We start from the raw sequence: 24,247 nt of genomic DNA, 5'->3' as shown, positions 1-24,247 counted from the left end.
GCCCTCCCCGATGAACTACAGGTCTGTTCAGACGGCAATAGTAGAGATCCCATAACATGCGGGCAGTCCAGCTGTGCATACAGCCAGCGAAGAGTTCATGCGATCAGGGCTAGACTTGCCCCAGGCTCGGCACATGGCTAGGAAGAGTTCAGACGGGCTGTTGGCTACTCCCATTTGCTCGGCAATGCCTTTCCGAGCATGACCTCCCCATCTGGATACTTTACTATGTTATTTGTGTTGCGAACTTGCCGATCGCTTGAGCAATGCTGAGACAGATAGGTGCAGTAAGAGGACTTAGACGGCACTATTGTTATACACCGTGCGGGTCATCACAACATCAAAGATCAGAAACCATTCCCTCGGATCCTGATGGGAACTTTCTTTTATTTGTTCCAGCCCCAATATTGCCTCATCCAGAAAAGTCTCTCATGTGAACTTCCAAGTAGTATTTCCGAGTAGTATTTCTCGTCTACCTGGGTAGCGAGAATGTCAGAATCATCCACGCGGAACCTCTCATTCTGATATAAGCCAACCACAATACTACATCATCAAAGCTAGGACAACAATAGACCACAAGAAGATGTCTTGAAGAGGCACAAACTTCCAAAGATTATTTTGTCAGCCTCTTCCCGTATTACAACTGCACAGCAGCAAGAAGAAACGCCTTCGTGGCAACGAGGCAGTCGTTGGGGGTTATTAGAGAATTAAAGACGCCTCGCTCCCGGGCGGACTCGTTGCTGCCTAGGATTGCCGAGTATTGACGTCGAGTTGTGTCGAGGCTCACCGAGATGAGGAATGTTACCGAGACAGACACACACCGTGAGCCTCCAAGCCACCTCCTATCATCTAAAGCAGACGCTCCAGAGCACTCAATAACAACAACCGAAAGTAGACCCTAGAGCGTGTCTGCCTTGATTCAACAGATACAATGAACGATGTGTTTATAAACCCTATAGTGTAGCGAGTAACTTGAGGCATGGGTGTCAAGATGGATCCATCCAATGTAAGAATGAGAAAGGGTCAATGTCCTCGACCTTCTACCGCTGATTGATGCTCTCATCATCCACCAAAACCAGCAAAGAGAGCCATATGGCGATGAACAACTGCACATGGATCTAGATATAGAAGTCTTCCTGGTCAATCATGTGACTATCAACGGCATCGCCGGCATCAACCGAAATATGGCTCGGCAGTGGCTGTTACATGAGATCCACAAACTCGTTGCCGAATCCCCACGCTACCTGAAGAGAGGAGCAAAGTTTCCCAGGCAGTAGCGGAAGCTCGGGAAAGGGAAAAGATGACGAAAGCTAAGTTTAGTATCAAGGCTTTGTGTATCAAGGCTTGCCGAGCTGTCGTCGAATTAGAGCTTCATCCACATACCAAGGAGGGGCGGTGTGTGGAAACGAAAGTAAACAAAACTCGGATTGTATCTCGGAGAGTAAAAACAATCTACAGCCGACAGCTCTTGAGGATGATGTACGATAAATTTCACAAGAATACATAGAACACGTGCGAGAACGTGTGGCACATATCTGTTTCGTGTACATAGGCGGGCGATTATCTTCAACACCCAGCAACACTCTTTGGCCATTAGCGTTCAGTCAACTCGGGCGAGAACAAGACGTCAGGTCTCACCTAGGCGCATCGCCAAGAGATGGAAACCCAGACAACGAGTTCAGGCGGGCAGTACCCGTCCAACGTGGCAGGCGAAGAGCAGAGCGATATGGAATGCAGGCGGCAGGCTTCTGGGCAGCAACATCCTTGCCCACCATGCGAGATTGCCTGGCATGCAACAAGAGGGGCTCCCGCAGCTGAGACACCCTGACTAGGTAGCGATGACGAGCCTGAAACAAGTCGTCACGATATGAGAGGGATGCAAGGATCCGTGGATGCCTCTTGCGAGCGGCACTGGAATGTTAGCTCCTCACGGGGCAGGGCAGGGCAGGGCATCTTCAGCAAGCGCCGTGTCATGGGGACGGCGCTTGGATGAGCAGTCGAGCTATGGGTGCCGCGGATGGGAAGCGTCTAGGGTTTCAAGATGACCAGCTGAGCTTTGTTAGATGCCATAGGATAAGTGATTGTGATGAGGGTTCCATTTCACTGTTAGCGCAGTAGAGAGATCCCTGCTTCCCGTGCCCGTTAGTTAGGTACTGAATGGCACCCACATCAGACCTCGGTGTTGAGCGCCACGCACGCGCTTGGGAGCTTCCCGCCCGTCGTCAAAGCTCGAGTCTTTGTGCGATGAAGCAAACTGCTTGGTACTCCCGGTGATGCAGATAAAGTGAGTGCTATACTCCGTACTGTGCATTTAGATGTTCTCCTCAAGTTTATACAGGGAAGAGCTCCAGTCCTGATCCCCATTACAGGGGTTCTCAGCTGCACAAATCCACTCCAGCACAAGTTGGACAAGGCTTCTGATTGGTCACTCCTGTCTCACAGCTTCCATGTTAGGCTACCAATGGATCCCTGCTGACAGTAGGTCGTCCGATGGACTTGTTACCGTGGAAACCGTCAAAACATTCAACATGGTCTCTTATCCCTCCCAGAGCTTCCTGGCCTACTACTCTGGCCTACGAACCCACTCTTGCTCTCCATCTCCATCTCTAGCATCACAGCTACCACATCGAGGGAAGCAAAGCTTCTCATCTCCCATCTCATCTCAAGCAAGAGCAAAGAGAGATCCATCTACAAACAATCCATCACCTGAAAACGGTGTTGCACCACAATTCATCGATATACAAGTCGACCGAGGCTATTCACTCGACCGAGCACGACCAAACGCTTTCCCAAGCTCGGCATTCATTGCTTGCTTGCGTGAAGTAAAGTAAGTTGCAGAGGGAACTGAAAAGGGGTCATCTAACAACGCCCAGCTTCGAACCTCCAGGTTCCCAACGGACACGTTCCGACAAACGAGATCTTTGATCCGAATCCATTCCTTTCGACAATATGCGGTCCGATCACTCGGCGTGTCACGCCCAGATAAGGCAGCACCGTCGTCAGAACTCAACGCCCAGCGGCTTCGAAGGCGCCAACGTCCCAAACAGACTCCCGCGAAACGTTCGACAAGCAGCCCAAGGCCACCGACGGGGCCTCAGCCTCGATATCCGAGGACATCACAACATGGCATCGCCGGCAACACGGCAAGCCTACGTGAGTACAAATACTAACAATGCAGGACTAGTGAACTATACTCAAGAACAGTTCCGAGCCCGCGCTGGCTCCCATCAGAACCCCTACACAAACCTGACAGCAGCAGCAAATGCAAGTGAAAGTTACCTCACCTCGCAGCAGGCCCAGTCGTTTGAACCGTTTGACCCCAGCTCCATGTCCTTCCAGTCCTACAACCCAGAACTCGATGCGCTACTGGGCAGGGGCCAAGCGGCCTACGCCGACAACATGTCAGCAGGTAAGGGTTTTGATGTCTTTGACAATAGCAGTGCCTTTTCCACTCCCACCTTTGCCAACTTTGCCGAAAGCCCATCCGCCCCGGGCTGGGTCTCGGAGGGAGATACCTCGAGCACGCGGAGGAACTCGAGGCGCATGAGCAATGACCTCATGGACCGCGCCGACAGGTTCGACCTGAACGTAGACGGCCTCCCGCGGCCCATGACTCCCCCGAACCAGAACCTACAGAGTCAGTCTCTCGGCTGGGCGATGCCACTGCGCAACGAGGCTGACATGGAGGAAGGCTACCTCCCCCCGACACCGATCGAAACCCCCCAGGACCCGACCGTCAAGGACGAGCCCCGCCCCAACCGCTTCGCCAACGGCTATGATGAGTCGATGGAGGAGACGGTCAAGCCCGTGAGGAATCGAGGAGGAAACCCTAGAGTCCAGAACATCTTCCAGGACATAAGACAACAGTCTGAGCAGACTCCGTCTCGTTCGGCACAGCCGAACCCCATTTCCGGGGCTGGTTCCTTCTCGATTCCTCTCAACTCGCGCGACTTGATGAGCATGAGCAACTTCAATGACGAGTTCTTGAAGATTGAGGCTTCGTTCGATAGGGATGCGCCCAACGGCCTCCCCGTGGACCAGCAGTTCGCCCAGCGAACCACCCCCAATACTCCCCAGACGACACACTTTATGCCATTTGACAACACGTCTCTTGACAACAAGCCTGACTTGCGACCCTACCCTCTCAACGCTCACACTCTCTCCGCCATCCCCATGCAGACGCCATCCCGCCGCCAATCCCCTCATCATCGCCGAACAGACTCCGTGGCAAGCCAAGCCAGCGCTGCCAGCATCGCCAGTATCAACATTGAGGATACAAAGACGGAGACGGGAGTCAGCCAAGAAGAAATCAGTCAGCACATCAGCGGCCCCGACGCCAAGAATGGCCGATGGTACTGTCTGTTTGAGGGATGCGGCAAGGACTTTGGTCGCAAGGAGAACATCAAGTCACACGTCCAGACTCATCTCAACGATCGCCAATACCAGTGCCCGACCTGCAAGAAGTGCTTCGTTCGCCAGCACGATCTCAAGCGGCACGCCAAGATTCACACGGGCATCAAGCCCTACCCTTGCGAGTGCGGCAACACATTTGCCCGCCACGATGCTTTGACTCGACATCGCCAACGAGGCATGTGCATTGGTGCTTTTGATGGCATCGTGCGAAAGAGCGCCAAGCGAGGCAGGCCCCCCAAGAACCGCCGCCCCGATATGGAGGCCCGCATCGAGAAGTCGACCCGAACTCGCAAGAAGAACATGTCCATCAGCTCAACATCATCGTTCTCGGCGTACTCTGACAGCTCTGTTGTCAACTCGCCCGAGAACGACCTGGACATGCTTGACGACGCCATGATGGACATTGGAATGGGCTCGCAAACCCAGACCCTTGCTCACATGTCGTCTGCTTCCATGTCCTCAGCCCCCATGTCCTCCCTCCCCACCGCGACGATGAACGTGAACGACTATGCTTCTTCTCCCTCGGCCGTCAGCGCACACTCTTACGTCTCCCCCGAAGCCCTGATGGAAAACACCCCCCCGAACAACTACGTCTCCCCTGGAGAAGTCATGGAGAGCACCCCAGCGAACGGGGGATCTCCTGCCAAGAGCAACGCAAGCCGATCCAACACACCCCCTGCACTGTCGCAGTCCTCATCACCGCCACTGCAGTCGCAGGGCTTCTTTGATGTCGACAACGCTCTCAACACGGATGACCTGTCCACACTCTCCGGAACCAGCACCCTGATGACATCGGCTGCCATGGCCGACACCCTTCCCCTAGTCATGAGCGAGCAAGACCACGATGCGCTCCTTCAGTTCTCCAACGACGACAACGACTGCGTGTCGCTATACCGCGACCCGGAGATGCTGATGATGAGCAAGCTTGAGGAAGACCTTGACAACAACGACCTGTTTATGAACAATGGCGATGACTTCTTTGGCACTTCATAGCCCGTCTTGTCATGTGCGTCTTTCCTTCTTCTCAGGCTAATTAGCCCTGTACTTTTCACATTTTATCTACACCATGTGTTGACGACGCTCATGTACTGGTCTGGTCATCATATCTGGGGTTCATCTGGGAGAACATAAAAACGGAGTTTTTGGACATGGCCTACGTGCCTCTTGTACACTAGGAGGAGTAATCTGAACGGAGGAGGAGAAGGGGAAGGGGAAGGGGAAGGAATAAGGTATAGAAATGGGAGGGCGGATGGAGTTTAATTGGGTGTCATGGGAATCATTGGGTTTCAAAGGGAAAATATGGTCTCGACACGGCCGAGAATGGAGTTGATTGGTGAATGCTCTTGGGTAAATGGCATTTGAATGGAAACATTATTGACGACAATGATTTGATTTGATTTGAACAAGTGAAGACTTGGTTATAGTTCAAGAGACGCGTCATTCTGATACTCATCTTTGTCAACTGCATATGTGAATGTGAATACTTTGCGATGATTCTAAGCCATTATTAACTATCAACATGCAAACTCCTACCTATCATCCTTCCATCAAAATTGTACATTTGTTTGCCTGTTTGCTCCTACATGCAATGCGTGTTGCCGCTCATCAAGCTTACTAGTAACCTATACTTCTCCACTGCGAGGCAGCTTTGAAAGCCTCTCTCCACAACAACAACTACCACGCATAGAATCATCTTTCACACCCCATCTTCAGCTTCCTTTCCCGATTGGCATGGCAGGACTCTAAGAAACGAACATCATGCTGACTCCGACTGTCGCTAATAAAGTCGGCTTCTTTTACGCTGCTGGCAACACCCCGGCAACCAGCCTGACGAGATGTGTGCCCCAAGGCCAAGATGCCACCATTTTGTCCTTAGGCTGCGGTGACTTGCGCAACATCTTGTATACCGCATACACCGAGAAAGGGCTGCGTGAGTATTACTCGAGACTCATGATATCCTGGTTGTACTGATTGAGCCTAGCATCGAGAAAACTCGACTTTACCTGCTGTGATTATGATGACAAGATCGTCGGTGAGTTGGCTACCCTGTATTATGACACATGGCAGCCGCTGACAACACACAGCTCGCAATGTCTTTCTTCTTTCCTTTCTCCTTGATGGTGATTGTAAATTGAGCAGTGACAAGCTATGGGATGTTTATTATCATCTCTTCGTGGATAGTCAGACGGCTGCTGCTGTGCTCCAGCAAGCCACCAAGTTGGTCTCCATGTCCAAGAATCTCGAGGACTGGAACAAGAACATCTACGGCAGAGCCATCAAGTTTTGCGATGCCGACACTCTCAAGGATGCCCGCCGCGTATGGATCGTCATCAAGGATGCTGCAGAGAAGTGCCAGGCCGGCACCTACTGGAAGGCGTTTGAGGAGAACGTCCAACCCTCTCGAGACTGCCGTGATGGGATGCTCGGTGAGGAGGGCATAAACATCACCGCCATGCGTTCTGCTGCTCCCCTCTCTCTGCAGGCTGGACCTAAGTTGTGGGAGATGTCTCAGCAGTATTGGAAGGACGGCACTGTGATGCCCAAAGGAGCTGATGAGAATACTCCGAACCCGCTGCTTGCCTCGCTCCTTTCAGAGGACCAGCTCTTGCATTACGGGACTGACCCGATTCTGGGCTTCCACCTAGCTACGGGCTATGCTCCTCTCGCCGAGTCATCGCCGCTAAAGCCTCAGAACCCCGTCGAGGGGTTCCCTGCTACGGCTGCCGCCCGAACTCAGTTTAACGAGTGGATCGCCGCGTTCAAGTCCGACTTTAGGAAGAACGTTGTTATTCGCTTTGCTATTTCGGATGCCTTGACTCTCTGCCACAGCTTGCAGACCGCAGCTGCAACTGGAAAGTCGGCTAACCTCTACCGACGAGTCTGGGACGCCCGTCCGTTGATTTTGGATGTCAAGGAATATGGCAAAGCAGGCTCTGGACCCAAGACTTTCGATATGATCGACACCTCAAACCTCAGTGATCACATCGGTGCCCTGAATCTTCTCATCGCAGCGGGCCCTCTGCTAAAGGACGAGCCGTGGGCGTCCCTGTTCACCGAGTTGTTGATCAAGCGACAAGGCACTCTTCAAAATGCCCTTGAGCAGCTCATCTGCGGACATGCACCTACCATCTCGCTTCTGCTTGGCTTCAGCCCGGTTCAGTACTGGACCAACGCCAAAGCCGAATCGCACGTCGATGAGATATTCCTGGGTCTCATGAACAAAGGGGCTCAGAGGGATACCCAGGTCCGAAGTCGACTTGCCTGGAAACGCGATACCCAGTTCTCTGGCCAGGTGCGTCATGGAAAGCTGCACATCGAAGCGAAGCAGCTTGTCAAGCTCCTGTCACCGCTTTACGACTACATGTTTGAGGCCGAGAACGTCTCCAAAGCTCTGGAGAACGCCCAGAGTCGGATCAGTACTTACACGCACTTTATCCGTACAAGCTTTGCTGCCTTTATCAAGGTTGTAATGAATCGAGTTGCTACGGACTGGCCGACTATGTGTTCAACTTTGGTCGACACGATTGCTCAGGATCACCGATTCTACCTGGCCAGCAACGGCATGCAGGACCTGTGCCTTCAGCTTCATCTTCACGGAGTCAACACCGAGCCCTGGATGCTGCAGGAAAACAGGAAGCTGCCGGAGAACGGAACATTCAATCTCTGGAAGTCTCTTCCTCCAGCGGTTGCCGTCACCGTGGTGGTTCCGAGAAGCCAAATTGCTCGGCTGTATAAGCACGACAACGAACAGCTCAGACTCGCGTCACCGCCTCTTGTCGGATCAGTTCGGTCAAGTCATGATGCGACAGAGGCATGGCAGAACATTTTTGGAGACATCCAGGTTGTGTTTGGAAACCTCAAGACGTCTAAGCTGCCCAACGAGGATGACTTCCAGGTCACTGTCGAACCAGACAAGGATGGCTGGGCAGGCGACTCCCCTTTGATCGCATCCTTCTACGTACCCACGTCGACGCTGCAAAATGAACCCAACACGGCCTTGGCTGGCGTCTGTGTCCCACCGACCGGTCAGAACTCCGTGATCTTTGGACCAATTCTCGGCATGGACATGACTGTCTTTGAGACGCAGCTGGATGACAGATCTCAAGTCTTTGTGACGAAGTACCTACCTGGACAAACCGGTTACCCATTGATTTGCGGTGCTCTCAAGCCTCTTGACAAGGAAACGAACCCGGGCCAGAATGACAAGACGACGAAGATCATGGTTGATGTTGCACCTTCCGAGTCCAAGATCACCACTATCACTGGTCACTTGGACATCACATCGACCAAGGGTAAGACGCTCCTGAAGGAAAAGGCTCCTATTGAGCTGCGCCAGGAGAACCCTTTCGTCATCGACATTGTCTTTGGGAAGAACAAGCTGGTGTGCCCTGTGAAGTTCCCAGTGCCCGTAACCAAGACGGGTATCAGGTCACGCGTGGCTCGAACCACGGGCTACATCGAAGTGATTGCACCGTTGGCTGAGCCTGCGGTATCTGAAGAGCTCTTTGATCTTGTCTACCCTGTGGAAATATCTTCCTCTGGTGTCCCAGCCACGCTCAACACGCCGCATTTCAACCTCGATAATCTCCCAATTATTGATCTGCGGAACAAGGAGAAGACACGTTGGATGACCACGCTCACCTCTCTGCAATTCTCGACCAGAGAGAAGCATCTGCGTGAGGTTAGAGATGATAGCGGAATCTCGGATAACCCAGTTGTCAACCTGAAGGAGTCAATCTTCACCATGTTCATGCTTGCCTCGGGTCTTCAAGGAGGCCAGACAGGCCTGTTTGCCATCACCCACCCCGATCGAGGAGGCATTCACATGCTGGTCTTTGCATCCGCCATCAGACTCGATGGAGACGCTGCTTCGGTCGTTCTCGATGCTGCCATCATCCCCTTTACCATGGACCTCGTCGAGTCCGGCAGGATGGAAGCCTTCCTCTTGATACTTCGGACGCTCGAGTGTGCCTCAATCACTGTGAACGACGCTGAACTGGCTCTTTGGAAGAATGTTCTCCCGTCGTTCGTGGAGCGATGCCGAACCTGGCCTCACGGCCGCAAGTGCGAGTACAAGAGAAAGGGGGCCACCATCCCGTTAAGCCTGAAGGATGGCGAGCAAGTCATCTGCTCGTGCGGTAACGGTCGCCTCCCCAAGGACTTTATGTCACTTCCCGAGTGGGACAGCGCGGCTCCCAATGCTGTCCGTGTTGCAATCAGCCCGACGTATGCGGTTCCTTTCGTCGAAGAGGTCATTGACGCTTCCGAAATGCCCAGCATGGAACAAGTAACCTCGCCAAAGGAGCGATGCAGAAACTGCGGAAAACCCGAGAGTGATAGCGTGACGCTGAAGAAGTGTATGCGCTGCCAGAAGGTCAAGTATTGTTCAGGAGAGTGCCAAAAGAAGGACTGGAGGAAGCACCGTGGAGAGTGTGACGAGTCTTAGGAGCTGTGGTGATTGTGAAATGGTGTTGAGGTGAAGGGGTGTTCATGATGAGATGCGGGATGTGATGTGAAAAGCATGGAGTATGGGAGCGATATTGTGTCGAGATGGTAGGAGCGATTGGAGTGAAGTGTGAATAGGTAGTTGGTGCATTGAACACGAGTTGTGGATTTGATGCTTTATCCTCCCTTACAGTACCTAGGTTCCCCGTTTCTACGTCCTTTACCGGGCTTTGAGTTTAACATCCGCCATGCGGCTGCAGCCTGGAAAGCTTGGTTTCTCTGCGTATATAAGCTCCACGCTTCTTAAATTTTGGTCCTTTCTTTTTCTTCTCTTTCACTCTGATCTGATCTGAGCAGGCAGTTTGTTCACACCATTTGTACACCAACATAGTCGCGCCAATGATGAACCCATAGAATGAAGCTATTTAGCAGGGTGGCACCAATGTCTCCAAAGCTGCCTGCTCTCATGATGGGTGCTGAGGTCCAGAATTCTTTTATGCCGTGTTATTATTGTTTGACATACTCGGATAGCTAGTTGAATTATGATAAAGGCGCATATAGATGAAGAAGAGCATTGAATTCCCATGTTAGCAGGTGCAATGCTCTTGTAAGTTCTTGATATGTTCTCGGTGAGTCCAGATCAAGTCAAATTCTCCATTATGATTGGCCCCTCACCGAGCCCAGTACCCCTCGGTGCCCTCACCTTACACCGCCTTTACCCTCTGGAGGGGCAGAAAAAATGTCCAGCCTAGCACGCACAGGCAATAGCACAGCTGCTCGCTCCAGCTTGTGGGATTACGAAATCGCAAACCTCCCACTATCTCAACCTCTCCCCCCGACCTCGTACTTCTCGACATAGTATCCGTGTGCATCGAGCGCCCCGATCTCAACTATGTCGGCTGCCCAGCTTCTCAACCCCAAGGCCGAGTCCCGAGTGCGTTCCTGTTATACCCCCCGCAGACAAGTGGCCTCGCCGCCTGCTAACCCCGTTGTCGCAGAGGAGGGGCGAAGCTCTCAAGGTCAACATCAGTGCCGGTGAAGGTCTTCAAGATGTCCTCAAGTCCAACCTGGGCCCCCGAGGCACAATCAAGATGTGAGCGCCACTCATGTCACTTTTTCTGCGCTCTAGCTGACCCCTTTGCAGGCTTGTCGACGGTGCGGGACAGGTACCGTTGCCTATCCAAGTGCTCCTCAAAAACGACCCCTTTACTCACCGATAACTACAGATCAAGCTGACCAAAGATGGCAACGTTCTTCTTCGAGAGATGCAAATACAAAATCCCACCGCCGTCATGATTGCCCGAGCAGCGACTGCGCAGGACGACATTTGCGGTGACGGAACCACCTCTGTCGTTATGTTGGTGGGCGAGCTCCTGAAGCAGGCAGACCGATACATCTCTGAGGGACTGCACCCTCGTATTATCACCGATGGTTTCGAGGTTGCCAAGATCGAGGCCTTGAAGGTGAGTCCTGCGATCGCACTCTCCAGACTGTAGCTCAACGTCGCAGTTCCTTGATTCCTTCAAGCTCCCCAAGGAGGTCGACCGAGAACTCCTCATCAGCGTCGCGCGAACATCGCTCGCCACCAAGCTCAACGCCACCCTGGCCGCCAAGCTCACTCCCGATATCGTCGACGCCGTCCTCGCCATCTACCAGGAGCCCGCGAAGCCCGATCTGCACATGGTTGAGATTATGAAGATGCAGCACCGAACAGCCTCCGACACCCGGCTGATCCGTGGATTGGCCCTGGACCATGGTGCCCGACACCCCGATATGCCGAAGCGACTCGAGAACTGCTACATCCTGACCCTCAACGTCAGCCTGGAGTACGAAAAGTCCGAGATTAACTCTGGATTCTTCTACTCGAGCGCCGAGCAGCGCGACAAGCTTGTCGAGAGCGAGCGCCGATTTGTCGATGCCAAGCTGAAGAAGATTGTCGAGCTCAAGCAGGAGCTGTGCGGTACTGACGGCTCAAAGAACTTTGTCGTTATCAACCAGAAGGGCATTGACCCCCTGTCTCTCGACGTCCTCGCCAAGAACAACATTCTTGCTCTTCGACGAGCCAAGCGAAGGAACATGGAGCGTCTTCAGCTCGTGTGCGGTGGTGTTGCTCAGAACAGCGTTGACGACCTGTCTGAGGATGTTCTGGGCTGGGCCGGTCTCGTCTACGAGCAGACCCTTGGAGAGGAGAAGTACACCTTTGTCGAGGAGGTCAAGGATCCCAAGTCGGTGACCCTCATGATCAAGGGACCCAACCAGCACACCATCGCCCAGGTGACAGACGCCGTGAGAGATGGTCTGCGAAGTGTTTACAACATGATTGTTGACAAGTCGGTTGTTCCCGGAGCTGGTGCCTTCCAGGTCGCCTGCGCTGCCCACCTGAAGAGCGATGCCTTTGGCAAGTCAGTCAAGGGCAAGGCCAAGTGGGGAGTCGAGGCTTTCGCCGATGCTCTGCTTATTATTCCCAAGACCCTGGCTGCCAACGCCGGTCTTGACATTCAGGATGCTCGTAAGTGCTTGTCTTTTATTGAGGCATGGACACTGGCTAATGGTATTATAGTTGCGGATATGCAGGACGAGCACGCTGACGGCGCCGTCGTTGGCCTGGACCTTGAGACCGGAGAGCCCATGGACCCCGAGCTGGCCGGCGTCTTTGACTCCTACCGAGTCCTCCGAAACTGCATCGCCTCTAGCTCGAGTATCGCATCTAACCTTCTTCTGTGCGACGAGTTGTTGAAGGCTCGACAGATGGGTAGAGCAGGCGGACCGGGGCCTGGCATGGATGGACCTAACGATCACATGTAGGAGATACCACGTTAAAAAGAGGCTAGATAAAAGGCTCTGGGGCGTAATTGACATGATTACGACTTGCGTCCTTAATATTTCAACTGCTGTGATCCAATATCTCTCTTGCAAGAGTGCGTGTATGTCTGTTATCAGGGGTTGTATGTACACCACGCTAAGCCCCGCATTCAACATCAACTCCAAGAAAAAAAAAATCTTGACCCCGCCATCACAGCCCAGCAACAACCCAATATCACAACCATGGCTTCATACGATTCCGATTCCTCGGACGGCGGCGAGTTTGAGGAGACGAACGTCCTCCTGGGCTATGCCTCCAAGGATGCCGAGGAAGACACCATCAGCAAACTCGGTGGCCATCCTGTACGTACTTGGGCGCCGTGTAATAGATGTGTAGACCTTTGCCAGACTAACTGGTAGCTAGGAATGGCTAGACCCCGAGAGCGCTCCCAGCGCAGCTTATGCACGATGCAAGGTCTGCAAGGACCTCATGGCCCTAATCCTTCAGCTTAATGGCGAACTACCTGAGCGATTCCCCGAGCACGAGCGACGTCTTTATGTCTTTGCCTGCCGTCGAGAGACCTGTCGGCGCAAGGAGGGCAGCATTCGCGCCTTGCGTGGCGTGAGAGTATGGAAGGAGGAGACGCCCAAGCAAGAGCCCAAGGAGGAGAAGAAGGAAGAGACAAAGGAATCGGAGAACAAGGGTCCCGGCTTGGGAGAGACGCTGTTTGGAGCCAAGGGTCTTGGAAGTGCTTCTGGCGCAAACCCCTTCTCTAGCGGCGGTGCGAATCCCTTCAGCTCCTCAAGCAACCCCTTCAGTTCCGGGGCACCAGCGAACCCCTTCTCCTCCTCTTCACAGCCCGCAAAGCCTGCATCACTAGAACCAGCCACTACCACATTCACAAAGACCTTTGCCGAGTCCCTCAACATCAAGGACGCACCGGCAACACCTCCTCCCGCCGCTGAACCCTGGCCCGCGCTGGACGCCCGGGCAAAGCCTTATCCCACCCTCTACCTCGCCGACGCAGACTACGAGACGCTCGACCCTACGCCTAGCAAGGTACCAACCAACGCTCGACTCGAGGACGCTGATGCTGCGGAGCCCTCTGTGCTGGATCGCGAGGCCTTCGAGTCCTCCATGGACGCCACCTTCCAGAAGTTTGCGGACCGTCTGGCGCAGAACCCGGATCAGGTTATTCGTTATGAGTTTGCGGGTACGCCGCTTCTGTACTCCAAGAAGGACGCTGTTGGCGAGGCTCTGACAAAGGGTGCTATTCCTCGGTGCAGCAACTGTACCGCCAGGAGGGTGTTTGAGGTCCAACTTACGCCAAATGCCATCGCTGAGCTGGAGGCGGATGATCTGAGCCTGGAGGGTATGGAGTGGGGGACTATCATCGTGGGCGTGTGCGAGAAGGACTGCTCGCCGCGTGGCACACCGGTGGGAGAGCCTGGATATGTAGAAGAGTGGGCTGGCGTACAGTGGGAGGAGTTGTCCAAGGGCAAGTAAATGTTTGGACATGCCAGTGGATAAGCCAAGGGATCAAAAGCACAATAGACGGCGGTAGCCACTTTCGTTTCGTATGTGAACCCGAGCAAGGGTATTCCAACAGATCGCAAAGTTCTATGGATGCTCTAGATCCTTGGATGCTTAGCAATAACATGTTCATGTCCGATTAAACGCCTAGATTTTGTAACCCCCTCCATGCTGCCATGCTAGCCTAGCCAAGCCATTCCTGCCTGCCCTTCCTGCCATCCCGTATCATGAAGTCGTCTGTCATGTCAGGTCCATCGACGAGGAGGTGTGCAGGAACCCTTTCACACGCTGCAACCGAAACCCTAAACGGTGTCTTCCCATGACCGCCGGAGCACCCTGGAGAACTGCTCCACGGACACGTCCTCGCGGATCTCGGCCTTCTTGGCCTCGTTGTCAGGGTTCGAGGGCACCTTGACGGTACCGTCGTCCTCAACAGACCAGCCAGCAACCTCGGTGACGAACTTCTTAGTCGCCTCCTCGTTGTCGAGACCCAGCCACGACTCGAGGTGGCTGAGCTTGAGCTCGCGGAAGGCTTGTGAGACGAGGTGGGCGATGCGGTGGCGGATGAGGTCCTCAAAGTCGGGGATGTCGGCGATCAGGTCGGCAACCATGTCGTCGTCGAGGTCGGCCCAGAAGCGGGCGTACTGGGCACCCTCGAGCTCACCGTTGAGGGAGCGGAGCTTGGTGATGGCCTCGCCGAGGTCGCCAGTGACGACGGATGAGGGGTTGATGAGGTGGAGGGCGAGGGAGAACTGCGACGAGGGGAACTGGGTCATGGTCTTGACCAGGATGTTGGTGATGACCTCATCCCTGATGCGGTCGGGGTTGAGCTGGTAGCTGAGAGTGAAGTTAGCCTCAATTCGGCAGGGGTGATAGTGACAGCTGGGGATGAGGCGTTGGATATTTCAGATACACTATAGGTGACTTCATCTGTGGCCAAGTTGATTCAACCCGCCACAAGTCAGGTAATAGGAAACGTTGACAAAGCAGTCATCATATAACCCAGGGTAAGCACATATCAAAGTCGGGCACTCACAGCTTCAGCAGCGTCCGGTTGGCATTGCAGTCAGTGAACTTTTGCTCGCATTGGTCCTGCAGGTACGTCTCGAGAGCGCCGACAGCCTCGGGGTTGTATCGCTCGAGGCCGTTGATGATGTCGGCGATCTCGTTGGGTCGCTCAGGCGGGTCTTCTCCGTTCATGATGGGCGAGTGAGGGGGGGGTGGTCGTTTAAGAGGGGGATGTCGGGGGGGAGGTTCTCGCGATGGTGGGGCAGAGGAAAGATTTCGATGGTTTGTGTGAGGGACTCGTTTGTGGGTGCCAAAAGGGTTTAGCGTCGAGTCGCGGGGCTGGTTCCTGAGATTCGAGGAGCGGGAGTGGACGTCACGTGGCTTCGCGTGTGCCATCGTCATAGAGGTGCGCGTGCCTGGCGCTGGAACTGATGGACGTGAATGGATGCATCCTTGGCGATCTTGGATTGTTTCTTCTGCTCGTCAAGATATTTACGATTTAATTTTAATATTGAGCGCTGATAATCATCATGCCGAGCCCGACTAAGAAGCGCAAGCTGAACAATGGTGCTCAGTCAGCTGTGCCTACACGAGGGCTGGAATACTTCTTTTCCAAGCAAAGACAGAATGGTTCTGCTTCCAATAAAACCCCAGAGGCTCAGGATAAAGATGAGACAGCGAGAGATGCCCCAGAGAATCTTACAGACGAGGAACTGGCCAGAAAACTTCAGGCTGAATGGGATCAAGAAGTTGCGAATGAACGACAGGCTAACCAGACGGGAACTCGTTCAACGCCAAGCGAACAGAATGGGTCAGGATCCAGAGACGAAAGTCCTGCTGCTTCAGAGTTAAAACCACCAAAAGCACTTCCGACAATGCCCAAGCCCAGTGCATCCGGAGACCCGAAGAAACCTACACTCGGCCTACAGTCTGCTGGCATGGCTGAGGATACGGTTTCAACATCGATACCCCTAGACGAGTCTCCTCTCACTTTTGAGCCGTCCAAGTATATCCCCCAGCTCGAAGAACATTGGGCATCAGAAGGCGGCAACGCCTCCTACGCCCTCCTTACTCGCTGCTTCGTCTTGATTAGCGGAACAACAAGCCGCATAAAGATCGTTGACACGCTGGTCAACTGTCTAAGAGTGTTGATAGAAGGGGATCCGACAAGCCTATTGCCAGCAGTAAGCTCAAATAATCCTCTCCAAGAATGTCGCTCACTCCTATAGGTCTGGTTGGCGACTAATTCAATATCACCCCCATACATTTCCCTAGAGCTGGGCTTGGGCGGATCCGCCATATCGAAAGCGTTGCGAAACGTTTGCGGACTCGACAGCAAGTCGCTGAAAGCCATCTACGACAAATACGGCGACGCTGGAGACGTGGCTTTCGAAGCAAAGAGGAAACAGAGTTTCACTCTAAGGAAGCCAAAGCCCCTGACAATCAAGGCTGTGTATCAGTCTCTGGTAAAGATCGCCAATAGTCAAGGACAAGGTAGCGGAGAAGCAAAGCAAAGACTGGTGGATCGGCTGCTCCAGGATGCCCGTGGCGGAGAGGAGAGCCGATTCATTGTGAGAACTCTATGTCAGCATGTAAGAGCACGAAACCGGAGCTGCCAGTGCCACCACATTTGTTAATGAAAGTCTAGTTGCGTATTGGGGCTGTCAAAACAACAATGCTCATCGCCCTCTCAAGGGCCTTTCTTCTTTCACGCCCACCGGAAGCAGATTTTCCCCTCAGATCAGCATCTGAATTGTCCAAACTCAAAAAGGAGGAATTGGCTGAGATCTGGGGCCGAGGTGAAGAGCTCGTCAAGGCTTGCTTCGCCAGACGTCCTAACTACGATGACCTGGTTCCAGTCCTCCTCGAGATTGGCATCTCAGAAGAGTTGTTGATTCGCTGTGGCATTGCTCTACACATCCCGCTCAGACCTATGCTGGGAAGCATCACACGGGATCTGGCTGAGATGCTTACTAAACTCCAGGGAAGAGATTTTGCTTGTGAATACAAATATGATGGACAGAGAGCTCAGATTCACTGCGACGAACACGGAAAAGTCACAATCTTCTCTCGGCATCTGGAGCTGATGACAGACAAGTACCCCGACTTGGTCGAGTTGATGCCAAAAATCCGTGGTGAGAGCGTCGACAGCTTCATTATGGAAGGCGAAGTGGTGGCTGTCGATCGAGCAACCGGGGAGCTCAAGAATTTCCAGACTCTCACCAACCGGGCAAGGAAGGACGTTGCCATCGGGAGCATCACTATTGACGTGTGTCTGTTTTCGTTTGATCTCATGTATCTGAATGGTCAGCCATTACTGGACCGTCCATTTCGAGAACGACGGGAGCTTCTGCGGTCACTCTTCAAAGAGGTTCCTCACCACTTTACTTGGGTAAAGAGCCTTGATGCTACGTCAGCAGACTCAGAAACTGTCCTCGACTTCTTCAAATCTGCAACGGAGAACAAGTGTGAGGGAATAATGGTCAAGATTTTGGATAACCTGCCTGCACTGCCATACGTTGGAGATGCTGAGGAGCAGGAGCCCGAAAAAGCCGAGAAGCCGGCATCAAAAGCTAAAGCGAAGGGAAAGGCCAAATCAAAGAACTCTTCTGGTGAGAACGGAGGAGAAACAAAGACTAAGTCTCGCCGAAAGCCACTGTTGGCGACGTATGAACCAGACAAGCGACTTGATTCGTGGCTCAAGGTAAAAAAGGACTATAGTTCCAGTTTCGACACTTTGGACCTCATCCCCGTTGCTGCTTGGCATGGACAGGGTCGTAAATCGAAGTGGTGGTCGCCTATTCTCATGGCTTGTCGCAATGAGGAGACGGGAGCCTTGGAAGCCGTATGCAAGTGCATGTCTGGTTTCACGGATGCCTTTTACAAGGCTAATAGAGAGTTTTACGATGATGGAGAGGAGAATGATGAGCCAAAGAACACAAGATCACAACAACCGAGCTTTGTGGAGTACTCAGGCCCAAGACCAGATGTCTGGTTTGAACCTCAGGAGGTATGGGAGATGGCGTTTGCAGACATCACGCTCAGCCCGACTTATACGGCAGCGATTGGTTTAGTCAGTGAGGAGAGAGGGCTGAGTCTACGGTTTCCGAGGTTCTTGAAGAAGAGAGAGGACAAGAGCCTGGAGGAGGCGAGCACAAACGATTTCTTGGCTGGACTGTTTCGGAAGCAGGAAGCAAAGGCTTCATCAACGAAAGAGAATAAGAACGGGGCTGAGGAAGTGGAAGAGGCAGACGAGGTTGAAGAGTGAGCAACAAAGAAGTCTTGAATTGATCATGATGGCTGCCCCAACCATACAATTTTATATACCTCGATGAGTGCCATATGTAAGGCTATTTGCCAGCATTCAGCTTTTGAGCAATCAGACTAAAGATGGCGACTGATCCCATGAAGAGGACAGCATTGTAGAACTGTTTATGTGAGTGTCTTGCCATCGGAATTTTCAGCCCAACTCACCGCCTTTCGAGAGATTTCTCTCTCCTCATCATCAGTTCGAGCCTCGATGAAGAGGCGACGGAGGTTTGGTAAACTGGCCTATTGAGCTGTGAGAGGTGCAAGCTGGAGTGTGAACAGAGCTTGCTCACCATTTTAGGGGGTATGTTGCTTCAGGGCATCTGCATCTTCTCGGACAGAATTGAAGAGAACTCGAGACTATTACCAAGAGACAACCAAGGTCGTTTAATTTTCTATCAACACATGGAGAGCCCAACCAAGGGTCTCGTGATGATGTAGATACTGGATTCTCGAGTTGGCGATGTCGGGAGGTGACTAAGCCGTGTGCGGCTAAAAATAATTGTTAGCGATAGAAGCCACGCTGCACGGGAACGGAAATCAGGCGGCAATTTAGAGTTAGGGGGAACCTGAGTTGGCAGTGCCACTATGTCCACTGAGCGGCAGGGCCCAGGCTGCGACTTCAGTGGGTGGCAGCCCGTCCACATCCTCGTGGCCTTGGCGTCCATCTTCAGTGACAGTTGCGTCTGCCTCATCCATACCCGGTCATCGAACTCCTTTCTTACGTCGCCTTTCCCCGACGACGACGCCTCCCATCTTTTACGCATCCTCCGATACGCAGCATCGTCGGCGGATGCGGCCTTTTGCGCTTCAGGACAGCTAAAAGGAAATACTCGCCTTATCGAATTCGACCCCCGTTGTCACCGCTGCCTTCTGGACGTCAGAACCCCCGTCCTCCTTCAGCTATCTCTTCCGCCACGTGCCCCTCGACGATCCTTGAACTCCCTCGACGATGGCGGTGAATCGCATCCGCGGCGCCTTTGCCGTGCCTCGCAAGGGCGAGACCTTTGAGCTGCGCGCCGGCCTGGTCTCGCAGTATGCCTACGAGCGCAAGGAGTCGATCCAAAAGACCATCATGGCCATGACACTTGGCAAGGATGTTTCGGCTCTCTTCCCCGACGTGCTCAAGAACATTGCAACCGGCGACCTCGACCAGAAGAAGCTTGTATATCTCTATTTGATGTAGGTGGATGAATCTTGACAGCTGCTGGGCCTTGCTTGAGCTTGGTTGGGATTGTGTTCGTGGGGTCAGGAGCTAACAGGAGGACTTAGGAACTACGCCAAGTCGCACCCCGATCTATGCATTCTCGCCGTTAATACCTTTGTCCAAGACTCTGAAGACCCGAATCCACTGATACGAGCATTGGCGATCCGAACGATGGGATGCATCAGAGTAGACAAGATGGTGGATTACATGGAGGAGCCCCTGAGGAAGACGCTACGGGACGAATCACCATACGTGCGCAAGACGGCCGCCATCTGCGTCGCCAAGCTCTTCGATCTCAACCCGCAGATGTGCATCGAAAACGGCTTTTTGGAGATGCTCCAGGAGCTGATTGGTGATCCTAACCCCATGGTCGTCGCAAACTCGGTGACGGCCCTGTCTGAGATCACCGAGACGGCGCCTGAGACGAGGGCATTGATCGTTACACCTGTGACCCTGAAGAAGCTGCTCATGGCTCTTAACGAATGTACCGAATGGGGACGAGTTACCATCCTGACTACTCTGGCCAACTACGGCGCGACGGATCAGAAGGAGTCGGAGCACATCTGTGAGCGTGTGGCACCTCAGTTCCAGCATGTCAACCCTAGTGTGGTTCTTGCTGCGGTCAAGGTTGTTTTCATCCACATGCAGGCGCTTAACCCTGAGCTCGTGAGGTCATACCTCAAGAAGATGGCCCCTCCACTGGGTATGTCTACCGCAATGCCCCATTGGAATTTTGACTGACATATGTATAGTCACCCTGGTTGCTTCGGCACCCGAGGTTCAGTATGTCGCTCTGCGAAATATTGATCTCCTCCTCCAAGCCAAGCCCGACATCCTGAGCAAGGAGATGCGAGTCTTCTTCTGCAAGTACACTGACCCACCATATGTCAAGCTCCAGAAGCTGGAGATTATGGTGAGGATAGCAAATGAGAGCAACTACGAGCAGCTACTTGCCGAGTTGAAGGAGTATGCCCTGGAAGTTGACATGGACTTTGTCCGAAGAGCTGTCAAGGCTATCGGTCAGGTGGCCATCAAGATCGAGAGCGCCAGCGAGAAGTGCGTGGCCGCTCTCGAGGACCTCATCTCAACCAAGGTCAACTATGTGGTTCAGGAGGTCGTTGTCGTCATCAAGGATATCCTGCGCAAGTACCCTGGCTACGAGGGTGTGATCCCCACGCTGTGCCAGTACATTGATGAGCTGGATGAGCCCAACGCCCGCGGTTCGCTGATCTGGATTGTTGGTGAATATGCTGAGAAGATCAACAATGCCGACGAGATCTTGGAGAGCTTCGTCGAGTCGTTCATGGAGGAGTTCACACAGGTGAGCAACGTTGACTAGAAGGCCTGGAGACAGACGCTGACTGAGCACGCAGACACAACTCCAAATATTGACAGCTGTGGTCAAGCTTTTCCTGAAGAAGCCTGGCAGCAACCAAGCTCTTGTGCAAAAGGTGCTCCAGGCGGCTACAGCGGAGAACGATAACCCCGATATCCGCGACAGAGCGTATGTGTACTGGCGTCTGCTGTCTTCGGACCCAGAGATTGCCAAGGTAAGAGACTTTAGAAGTGAAGAGTTTGTGCAATTGCTAATAGCTGTTAGAACATCGTTTTGTCTCAGAAGCCCACCATCACAACTACCATGACCACCCTTCCCCCTGCTCTGCTCGAGCAGCTCCTTACAGAGCTATCGACTCTCGCCTCAGTATACCACAAGCCTCCCGAGTCGTTTGTTGGCAAGGGCCGCTTCGGCGCCGACGAAATCCAGCGGGCTGCCATCCAGGAGCAACGGCAAAACGCCGCCGACAACCCCATCGCGGCATCCGTTGCTGCCGCTGCGGCCAATGGCTCTGGCAGCGGCGCATCTCAGAACAACATTGAGAACCTGCTGGATATCGATTTTGACGGCGCGGCGCCTGCATCTCAGGAACAGAACAGCGCATCTGCAACCCCTGACCGCGTGGCAAGCCCAGCATCTGGTGGCCCCTCTGGTGCTATGGCAGACATGATGAGCATGTTTGATGCACCGGCGCCTTCAAGCAGCGGCGCTGCACCTGCTGCTGGACCGAGCAGCGGCATGAACGATCTGATGAATGGATTCGAGGGCTTGAACTTTGGAGGTGCCGCCACCAGCGAGCCTCTTCCAGCGGCGATGCAGCTGCAGCAGGCCCACGGCGGGGCACCACAGCAGCCCAAGAAGGACAGTGATGATTTGCTAGGCCTCCTGTAGAAGCGTGGTGTGTCGGAAACGTCTGTCTGTTAGTTCATAAAGGAGTTGGAGAAGCCCTTGGGTGGGAAAAGAACATTGACACATGGTGCTGGCGCAAAAGAGATGAGATGATATGAGATGACCACCCAAATCGTCTTGTTATCGCGTTGAACGCTTGCCAAATAAAGAGCCTCTAATTATCAAGTCGATGAATTTGTTCCTCGTAGTGTGTACGGCGGCATGCCTTAAGACGGCCCCTGTACGGATATCTCGTTACCTCAACCTCGTGTGATTCTTGCTCATTCGTGTCGCGTGCCCTTTTTTCCTCTCGTAAAGCCCAAGTCCATTGTTGGTATATCACTGCATCTCGACGTCGTTGGCCTCGTTGGTCTTGGCGTACTCGTCCGGGGTCTGGCACTTGGCAGTCCAGGCGTGGATGTTGGCGATCTCGTCCTTTAGGGCGGCGTTGACGAGGCGATGGCGCTTGAGGGAGTTGAGGCCCTGGAACTGGGAGGAGACGATGAGGGAGTTGAAGGCTTGTCCGCAGCCGCCTTGTCTTTCGGGTTAGCGATGAATTCTCCGGGATCGGGCTGTCAATGTGACGTTGGAAGAGGGCGCGTGGAGGGGTAAACCATGGAGGGGTTGCTTGGGCAGGTTTACTAACCGGACATGTCTGTGACTTCAACGTGAACGGCACCGAGGCGCTCCTTGATGGCCTCGCGCATAGTCTCGTCTGTGATTTGCGACATGTTTGTGTATGTGTTTAAGAGTTGAAGGGTCAAAAAAGGAGCGTGTGGGAAGGAGGAGTCAGAGGCTGTTGGCGATGAAAGATTGATTGATTAGATATCATCGTGGGGTAAGGTAGAGTTTCTCGGCACCTGGAGCGGGTGCACCGACCACTTGATCGGACAGTGTGTGCTTCTCACCAATTGGCACGGTATGAGCTCATTGGACCCTTTGCTTTTTGGTGCAAGCTGCATGAGGCAGGAGCTGATATACTGACCAGTAACACCTTCTCTCTGCTGTTCACGGGCTTGTTCTACTATGAGAGGCTCTGTTCTGAGATTGAATCGTCAACTGCTTCTTCTCCGCTCAACATCTTCAGCATCTGCTAGATCCATATTCTCAACCCGATTCACGTCTCTGACAACTCTGAGCAGATCCTGCTCCTCTTGTCGTGGTCCAACTTCATCTCACCAACATCCCAACTCACCTTCACCCAAAATGCCTGACTCTGGAGCTTGGGGTGCTTGGCAGGTTGAGCCATCCACCTTCACTAAGCTTGTTGTGGACTCCATGCAGAAGCTGTATGGCCCCTCTCTTCACCGTCAAAGTTCGACATACTGATAGATATCAGGTACCCCGAAGAGCTGGCTGACGGAGCTTGGGACAATGTTGGCCTACTTGTTGGCAACTCGGAGACTGACGCTAAGAAAAGGAGTCCTCGTGTCTTGGTGACAAACGACTTGACCTTCCAAGTTGCCGTTGATGCCATTGCCCAGAGCGTGAGCGTCATTGTCAGCTACCGTACGTCTAACTCTTCATGTTTCTGAACCTTGTTAACACTGCGCAGACCCCTTCATTTTTGGCGGTCTCAAGTCCATCACCAACAACGACCCTCAGCAGGCCACCCTCCTACACCTGGCCAAGGCTGGCATCGCCGTCTACTGTCCCCACACGGCAGTCGATGCCGCTCCTGAGGGCCTCAACACGTGGCTCGCTAACATCGTCGCTGGGCCACACAGCTCGGAGCGGTCCGTCGCCATCCCCTGCAAGACTGCACCCCAGACCCATGAGGGCGCGGGTTATGGTGCTATCGGCCGCTTTGAGAAGGAGGTGGCCCTTCCCGAGATCCTCATCCGCCTTGCCGATAAGCTCGGCGGTCTCCAGCACTTGATGGTGGCCTCGCCTGTGGGCGCCGAAGTCAAGACCACCAAGGTCAAGAGTTTCGGCGTCTGCGCCGGTAGCGGCTATGATGTTCTGAAGAAGGCCGACGTCGACCTGCTGGTGACGGGTGAGACGAGCCATCACTCTGCGCTGCGGGCCATCCAGCAGGGCCGCACTCTCGTCCAGGTGTTTCACAGCAATTCCGAGCGCGGATACCTTAAGGAGGTACTTGGGCCCTTGCTGGAGGAGCAGTTGAGGAAATCAGTGCCCGAAGCCGAAGTGGTGACAAGCGAGTATGACAAGGATCCGTTTACCATTCTGGACGTGCACGATCTTGAATTAAAGTGATACGAGGGGCGGTTTTCAAGATACCATGCGTTGTGTCATATTAGAGGCGAGGCGGTTGGAGCTGACATCTCATGGTTGGGCGTTAGGTGAT

At 53.5% G+C, this 24,247-nt stretch overlaps 9 protein-coding genes across 9 annotated transcripts; 7 read left to right on the top strand and 2 right to left on the bottom strand.

The window, feature by feature from the left end:
* Positions 1 to 2,946: 2,946 nt before the first annotated feature.
* On the top strand, positions 2,947 to 5,403 carry LRP88_10456 (C2H2-type zinc finger protein; the record flags this gene model as incomplete). The annotated part of the gene is made up of 1 exon (XM_083246914.1): positions 2,947 to 5,403. The coding sequence occupies one exon, from the start codon at positions 2,947 to 2,949 to the stop codon at positions 5,401 to 5,403; it is 2,457 nt and encodes an 818-aa protein (XP_083098027.1).
* A 765-nt stretch (positions 5,404 to 6,168) lies between these two features.
* Positions 6,169 to 9,856, top strand: LRP88_10455 (uncharacterized protein; the record flags this gene model as incomplete). The annotated part of the gene is made up of 3 exons (XM_083246913.1): positions 6,169 to 6,340; positions 6,392 to 6,442; positions 6,495 to 9,856. 3 exons carry the CDS (start codon positions 6,169 to 6,171, stop codon positions 9,854 to 9,856), a joined length of 3,585 nt encoding a protein of 1,194 aa, XP_083098026.1.
* Positions 9,857 to 10,747: 891 nt separating this feature from the next.
* LRP88_10454 (T-complex protein 1 subunit zeta) lies at positions 10,748 to 12,660 on the top strand (the record flags this gene model as incomplete). The annotated part of the gene is made up of 6 exons (XM_083246912.1): positions 10,748 to 10,789; positions 10,854 to 10,948; positions 11,000 to 11,021; positions 11,082 to 11,318; positions 11,383 to 12,364; positions 12,416 to 12,660. The coding sequence occupies 6 exons, from the start codon at positions 10,748 to 10,750 to the stop codon at positions 12,658 to 12,660; spliced, it is 1,623 nt and encodes a 540-aa protein (XP_083098025.1).
* A 240-nt stretch (positions 12,661 to 12,900) lies between these two features.
* On the top strand, positions 12,901 to 14,164 carry LRP88_10453 (small subunit rRNA maturation protein TSR4; the record flags this gene model as incomplete). Its single annotated transcript, XM_083246911.1, has 2 exons — positions 12,901 to 13,020; positions 13,082 to 14,164. The coding sequence occupies 2 exons, from the start codon at positions 12,901 to 12,903 to the stop codon at positions 14,162 to 14,164; spliced, it is 1,203 nt and encodes a 400-aa protein (XP_083098024.1).
* A 329-nt stretch (positions 14,165 to 14,493) lies between these two features.
* LRP88_10452 (armadillo-type protein) lies at positions 14,494 to 15,391 on the bottom strand (the record flags this gene model as incomplete). The annotated part of the gene is made up of 2 exons (XM_083246910.1): positions 14,494 to 15,028; positions 15,228 to 15,391. 2 exons carry the CDS (start codon positions 15,389 to 15,391, stop codon positions 14,494 to 14,496), a joined length of 699 nt encoding a protein of 232 aa, XP_083098023.1.
* Positions 15,392 to 15,729: 338 nt separating this feature from the next.
* On the top strand, positions 15,730 to 18,467 carry LRP88_10451 (ATP-dependent DNA ligase; the record flags this gene model as incomplete). Its single annotated transcript, XM_083246909.1, has 2 exons — positions 15,730 to 16,336; positions 16,945 to 18,467. 2 exons carry the CDS (start codon positions 15,730 to 15,732, stop codon positions 18,465 to 18,467), a joined length of 2,130 nt encoding a protein of 709 aa, XP_083098022.1.
* A 993-nt stretch (positions 18,468 to 19,460) lies between these two features.
* On the top strand, positions 19,461 to 21,942 carry LRP88_10450 (adaptin N terminal region-domain-containing protein; the record flags this gene model as incomplete). The annotated part of the gene is made up of 5 exons (XM_083246908.1): positions 19,461 to 19,690; positions 19,781 to 20,418; positions 20,468 to 21,036; positions 21,089 to 21,265; positions 21,316 to 21,942. 5 exons carry the CDS (start codon positions 19,461 to 19,463, stop codon positions 21,940 to 21,942), a joined length of 2,241 nt encoding a protein of 746 aa, XP_083098021.1.
* A 336-nt stretch (positions 21,943 to 22,278) lies between these two features.
* Positions 22,279 to 22,670, bottom strand: LRP88_10449 (bola protein; the record flags this gene model as incomplete). Its single annotated transcript, XM_083246907.1, has 2 exons — positions 22,279 to 22,472; positions 22,586 to 22,670. The coding sequence occupies 2 exons, from the start codon at positions 22,668 to 22,670 to the stop codon at positions 22,279 to 22,281; spliced, it is 279 nt and encodes a 92-aa protein (XP_083098020.1).
* Positions 22,671 to 23,145: 475 nt separating this feature from the next.
* LRP88_10448 (GTP cyclohydrolase 1 type 2/Nif3) lies at positions 23,146 to 24,156 on the top strand (the record flags this gene model as incomplete). Its single annotated transcript, XM_083246906.1, has 3 exons — positions 23,146 to 23,228; positions 23,279 to 23,442; positions 23,495 to 24,156. The coding sequence occupies 3 exons, from the start codon at positions 23,146 to 23,148 to the stop codon at positions 24,154 to 24,156; spliced, it is 909 nt and encodes a 302-aa protein (XP_083098019.1).
* Between the last annotated feature and the right edge of the window lie 91 nt (positions 24,157 to 24,247).

The sequence above is a fragment of the Fusarium phalaenopsidis genome, assembly GCF_050370095.1.
Source record: "Fusarium phalaenopsidis strain FUZ10S chromosome Unknown contig_32304, whole genome shotgun sequence".
In the NCBI taxonomy this organism is placed as follows: domain Eukaryota; kingdom Fungi; phylum Ascomycota; class Sordariomycetes; order Hypocreales; family Nectriaceae; genus Fusarium; species Fusarium phalaenopsidis.
This window is presented reverse-complemented; position numbering and strand designations above follow the sequence as displayed.